This window comes from Nicotiana tomentosiformis, chromosome 4 (genome assembly GCF_000390325.3).
Source record: "Nicotiana tomentosiformis chromosome 4, ASM39032v3, whole genome shotgun sequence".
Classification (NCBI taxonomy): Eukaryota; Viridiplantae; Streptophyta; class Magnoliopsida; order Solanales; family Solanaceae; genus Nicotiana; species Nicotiana tomentosiformis.
Window position 1 is genome coordinate 85,627,996 of NC_090815.1, and position 6,243 is coordinate 85,634,238.

At 37.2% G+C, this 6,243-nt stretch overlaps 1 protein-coding gene across 1 annotated transcript; it reads left to right on the plus strand.

Moving 5' to 3' along the window:
• Positions 1–520: 520 nt before the first annotated feature.
• LOC138910068 (uncharacterized) lies at positions 521–4,228 on the plus strand. The gene is made up of 7 exons (XM_070201288.1): positions 521–699; positions 1,426–1,590; positions 1,883–1,934; positions 2,626–2,679; positions 2,755–2,808; positions 2,907–3,150; positions 3,213–4,228. Exons 1-7 carry the CDS (start codon positions 521–523, stop codon positions 4,226–4,228), a joined length of 1,764 nt encoding a protein of 587 aa, XP_070057389.1.
• The last annotated feature ends 2,015 nt before the right edge of the window (positions 4,229–6,243 follow it).

Consider the following 6,243-nt stretch of genomic DNA (forward strand, 5'->3'; position numbering starts at 1 on the left):
TTTTATTGTGTTTCTTGTTTTTATTATGATCAAGGTAGCTTGCTAAATGTAATTGCCAAAAATCTCTGTGAAAAATAAGCACCCCTTTACTTAATGTTTCCATAGAATTGCATAACGATTCAGCACAATTATTAAGTATTCTATGCTAGTTTAACCACGCATGCATGCACACACATAGACAATAACACACACACACACACAAATGGAGATTGGAATTCAGAGGAGAAGTGAGGAGAAATAACAAACATTCAATACGAAATTCAACATAGAATACGAAAGGATGAAATATTCACCATGCAAGAAATAAACACCAATCATCGTTCAATCTTACATGAGCTAACTCAGAAATTCAACCAGAAATTAGATGAAAATATTCAGAAGTAGACCACAAACAAAGTCTCAACTCCTATAAATACCGCACACAAAATACTCTTCAAAGCATCACAACTTAAGCAACAAATTAAAGCAATAGATTACACTTCCTCATATAAATACATAAACTCTGAGAGCTAGAAGAGAGATGGAGAAAAATGAAAATGGAAAAGGATATGGTGAAGGCACATCAAAGAAAGGAAGTGTGTTTCCTAAGAAAGACAAGAAATCAGTGAAAGCCATGGCTGCTGAAAAGGTGGTGAAAGCTGTGGTGTCCTCTTTCAAGAACGACAAGAAAAAGATTAACACCTCTGATCCCAATTCTGAGTAGTCCGGTTGATATAATAATAAGCCTGCTTTAGTTTCTGGATTATGCTCATATTCAATAAAAGTATTTAATTGATTCAAATGTATTTAAGAGTTTAACTTATATCCTTCGACAATGTAAAAGATTTATACGCTATTTATTAGATGTTTTACGCTATTGATGTATATAAGTTAAACTCATTAAACTATATATGGTGTGGCATTTTAGTAGTTTTTTTAGGGTGATTTCCTTAGTTAATTATCTTTCAGGGATGTTGTAACACGAGTCGTCATTTTCGTTTGTACCTCTTCCTCTTTGATAGTGTATTCGGTTGTCTCATTCTTTTTTCTCTCGATCATATATTTCTGATGAATTTGCATGAAAATAAATTTATTCTTAATAAAAAATTCAACACCATTAATAACCGTTCAATTGAATATAAGAAAAAAAAATGCTATATATATATATATATATATATATTACATATTGGCTCTTATAAATTGTACCCCAATATGTATTAGACACTATATAGTTTGTCAAAACGAATTATAGTTGATGATTAATTTATAACAACTTGCAAACATTAGAGACCAATTTGGTAATATATTTGGCTCTCCTACAACAGTTAAGACAAAAGTACATCGATATCCACTCGTTGCAAAACAAATACTAGACATTTTCATTTAATTTTGATAAGTTATACGAGTGTGATGTTGATGATTTGTCAAACTTTATGGAAGAAACAGATGGGAACTTGATAAAATCAGATCCCTTGTGCTCATTTCAACATACCTTGTTGTCTGGTTTAATTCTCAAGTAAAACAGACAAGAGAACTGCAAAGGGAACAGATAGGATCAAGTCCTCAGGTCGTCGTACAAGTCAACCCTACAGATGTTAAAGCTGCTGCACTGTACTTGCAATAGTACAGCAACACAACTGCAATTTGCTAGAAACCGGAAATGCCCTTGTAACTACTCTCACGATCTCACATATATAAACAACATGTTACAAGGTTTTGACCTAACACTTGCAAATACAAAAACATATATTCACTCAGGTGTGCAGCCACCTCTGTTCCCTCAGGTGCATTGAAGAACAAAGCTAATACAAAACAAAGGACCAGATTCCAGTATTGAATATGTCTTGTGTCCTTTAGTTTGTTGTGTCTTTGTCTTATGTTATTTACTTGTATTCCTACACAGGTTTTTACAAGCATTTATTAGGATGTCACTTAAAAGCAAGGTGGCAAGGCAAGTTTGTAAGCCACCTCCCCTATCCTTTGAAGTACCTCAAAAGGCCCAATGAACCAGGGGCTCAACTTGCCCATCTTCCTAAACCTCATAACACCCTTTATGGGTGATACCTTCAGCAGAACCTTCTCCCCGACCATGAAAGACACATCACAGACCTTCCTGTCAGCATAGCTCTTCTGCCTAGACTGCGCCATGTGAAGCCGCTCCTGAACCAATTTCACCTTGTCTAATGCATCCTGGACCAAGTCAGTGCCCAATAGCCTAGCCTCGCCCGGCTCAATCCATCCCATCGCCGTGCGAAGCCGCTCCTGAATCAATTTCACCTTGGTATCAGAGCAGGTTCTTTCTAAAAAGGTTATCACCTAGAAAGGATCTTCATGGCTTCTCCACCAAACTTCGAGGAAGGACAATCAATCTATAGACCACCAAGATTCAACGACGAATACTATGGTTGGTTGAAACAAAGAATGTGCAACTTCATCATTGTTGAGGACTCAGAGTTGTGGGATGTGATATGTAATTGTTCTTTTATTCCCATGAAAACTATTAGTGAGGGAACAATTACATTCCCAATGACAAGAAAGGAGTACAACGATGCTGATAGATAGACAATCGAGAAGAACTTCAGGGCAAAAAAGATTCTTGTTCGTGGAATTGGACTAGATGAATACAATCGCATCTCTGCCTGTCAGTCTGCTAAGGAGATCTGGGAAGCTCTCCAAACTGCCCATGAGGGAATTGCTCAGGTTAAGTAGTCCATAATAGATATGCTTACTACTGAGTATGAACTTTTCAAGATGAATGATAATGGGTCCATTCAGGAAATGCATATACGTTTCCCCTCTATTATCAATGAGCTTCACTCCCTTGGAGAAGTAATCCCAAGAAAAGAGCGGTCCGAAAAATATTTAGTGTTCTACCAGGCTCGTGGGAAAGTAAAGTAAATGCTATCACTGAAGCCAAGGATTTGCAGAAGCTAACCATTGATGAACTCATTGAAAATCTCAAAACTTATGAGATGAAGAAGAAAAACGATCTTGAAAGAAGAGAGCCCAAAAATGAGAAGAACCTAGTTCTCAAGGCTGACAACAATGACTCAAGTAGTGATGAGACAGACATGGCCTATCTTACTCGAAGATTCCAAAATATGGTTCGAAAACATGGAGGAATTCCTAAGAGAGGAAGTTCCAACAGAAACACCAAAGGAAATGATTGCTGTTATAAGTGCGGAAAGCCAAGACACTTTATCAAAGACTGCCCTCTTGACAACACTAACAAGATGGTCAAGAGGACCAGGTCCCTGATAGGAGGTTAAAGAGAAGAGATGCCACTGACAATATTGTGAAGCAAGCTCTGGATGCCTGGGGAGATTCCTCTAGTGAATCTGAAGGTGAGGTTGACCAAGGAGACACCTCCATGATAACTGTTGAAAGTGGATATAGAGAGCGTGATTCTATCTTTGCACTCATGACCAAATTTGATGATGATGAGGACAACGAGAAAGATGAGGTAAATTTTCTTAACATTCAAAGAAACTTGAAAAATTACTCTAAAAAGATACTGATGTCTTTAGCAAATATTTTGATTGATGCTTATCACAGTTTTATCAATGAGAAAAATGTTTTAACTGAGAAAATTAGAGAGGTAGAACAAGAGAGATATGAATTGGTGGTTATAATTGCAGATCTGAAGGAACAAGTGGAAGAAATAGCAAGAGAAAATACCTTGTTAAAAAATCAAATGAAAAAATGGATAAACACCCCTAAGGAAAAAGAAGTGGCTAGTGAGACTCAACTTAAGCTTGAAAGTGAGCTCAAAGAGGTCAAAATAAGTCTCATTGCTGAGCTTGAAAAGAATAGACAACTCCAGAAGGACTTAAAAAGGGTTAAAAATAATTTAGATAAGTCCCTTAAATGGACTTGGTCCTCTGATACAATCACGTCTATGTATAAAAGTAATGGTGAAAATAGGCAAGGAATCAAGTTCCATAAGTCTAAAGCTCCCTATAATCCCCATCGCAAGTATGTTACTGTGACTGATAAATGGCTTTGCACTCATTATGGTCAAACTGGTCATTACAAGGACTCGTGTAAAGCTAAATTTCAAGCTCAGCAGAAAAACAAAGTTTTTGTTGAAAAGAAACCTACTGCTATGGAACCTGGTTCTCTGAATAAGAAATATATGATGCCTGCATGGACAAAAAGAATTTTGATTCACCCATTATATCATTACGAGGGACCAAACTGGTTTGGGTTCCTAAATCTAATCAGTGATTTTATGTGCATGCTGAAGTGATGGGAAGCAGTCAAAAATAGTACATTGACAGTGGCTGCTCTAAACACATGACCGTAAGAATGGATGATTTCCTCTCACTCAAGGCCTTGCAAGGTGGGAGTGTGTATTTTGGAAATGGCATGAAGGTCTATATTCTTGGAATTGAAAAGATTGGAAAAATACGCTCACACTCAATTGAAAATGTGTATTATGTGAATGGCTTGAAATACATCTTATTGAGTGTATCCCAAATATGTGACAAAGGAAACAAAGTGGAGTTCCAGTCAAAATTTTGTATTGTCACAAATCTCATAACTGGTGAAGTGGTCTTATTTGCAAATAAATTCAAGAACATCTATATCGTGGACTTCAACTCTCGAAATGGTGGTGATCTTACATGCCTAAGTGTTGTTAATAATGATGTTGAGCTATAGCACAGGCGAATAGGGTATGCAAGCTTTTCTTTTTTGAACAAGATGTTCAAGAAGGACCTGGTTCATAGGTTGCCCAAGTCAAGATTCAAGGATCACAAAGTGTGTGATGCGTGCGTAAAAGGGAAGCATGTCAGGTCCTCGTTTAAACCAAAGAAGGATGTGAGCACCTCAAGGCCACTAGATCTTCTTCATATGGATCTTCGTGGACCTATGAGGATACCTAGCATAGGGGGAAAGAAGTACATCTTTGTGATTGTTATTTACTATTCCAGATTTATATGGACTTTGTTTCTGAGGACAAGGATGAAACCTTTCCAGTTTTTATTTCTTTTGTGAAGCAGATTCAAGTGAAGATGGGCTATAATGTTGTGATTATCAGATTTGATCATGGCACCGGGTTTGACAATGCCAAGTTTGATGAATGTTATGTTGAAAATGGTATAAGTCATAATGTTTCTTCTCCTAGAACACTTCAACAAAATGGTGTTGTGGAGAGAAAAAATAGGACTCTTGAGGATATGGCTAGAACAATGTTGAATGACAGTGGTGTGTTAAAGAGTTTTTGGACTGAAGCAATTAATACTGCATGTTATTTGATTAACAGGTGCATGATCAAGTCCCTGCTTGACAAGACTTCTTATGAACTACTTAACGAGAGAAAACCAAAGCTGACTTACCTAAGGGAATTTGGATGAAAATGTTTTATTCTCAACAATGGTGAGAAAGCATTGAGAAGACTGATCTAATGAGTCAAGTCAAGGAGAGTGTTGAAGAAGATGCAGCAGCATCTCCAGCCGAAACAGAGAAACCTGGTCCCGTCATCACCGCAACTGAAGTTGAGCATAGGGTTGCTGATGCTATATTAGGTATTCCTGATGTAGGATGGAGAAGTGGGATTCATACTTATGTTGGTGCCAATGATAGAAAATACATAGGAACCTGATCCCTCGCATTCTGAAGTTCAAGTGTCTAACTAGAAGAATAGGAGTTCACATCCTCTTCAAAATGTGATCACTCTCTTGGACTATGGTATTAAAACTTGATTTAAGGCAAGAAACATGTTTGTCGTCTCAGTCTACTTGTCTCAAATTGAGCATAAAAATATCAAGCACGCATTAAAAGATGCTGACTTGATTATTGCTATGCAAGAAGAGCTTCATTAGTTCGAGAGAAATAAAGTGTGGTACCTGGTTCCCCGACCCTCAGATAGAACAGTGATTGGAACCAGTGGGTGTTCATAAACAAACATGATGAGTTTGGTAATACAAAAAGAAATAAAGCTAGGCTTGGTCTAGGGTTACAATCAAGAAGAAGGGATGGACTATGATGTGACTTTTGCTCATGTTGCTCGAATGGAAGCCATCATAATTTTCATAGCTTTTGCATCTCATATAGAATTTAAATTGTTCCAAATGGATGTTAAAAGTGCATTTCTGAATGGATATTTGAAGGAGGAAGTTCTTGTCAAGCAACCACCTGGATTTGAATGTCATGAATATCCTGAACATGTCTTCAAACTTGACAAAGATATATATGGATTAAACCAGGCCCCTCGTGCATGGTATGAGAAATTATCCAAGTTCCTTCTTGAAAATGGATTCA

Bases quoted from the DNA above. Each gene is read 5' to 3' on its own strand.
- LOC138910068 (XM_070201288.1), top strand. From the start codon at position 521: ATGGAGAAAAATGAAAATGGAAAAGGATATGGTGAAGGCACATCAAAG. The intron at 700-1,425 runs GTAGTCCGGTTG...TGGAAGAAACAG, and splicing joins ACCTCTGATCCCAATTCTGA to ATGGGAACTTGATAAAATCA. The intron at 2,809-2,906 runs GTAATCCCAAGA...AAGGATTTGCAG, and splicing joins AGCTTCACTCCCTTGGAGAA to AAGCTAACCATTGATGAACT.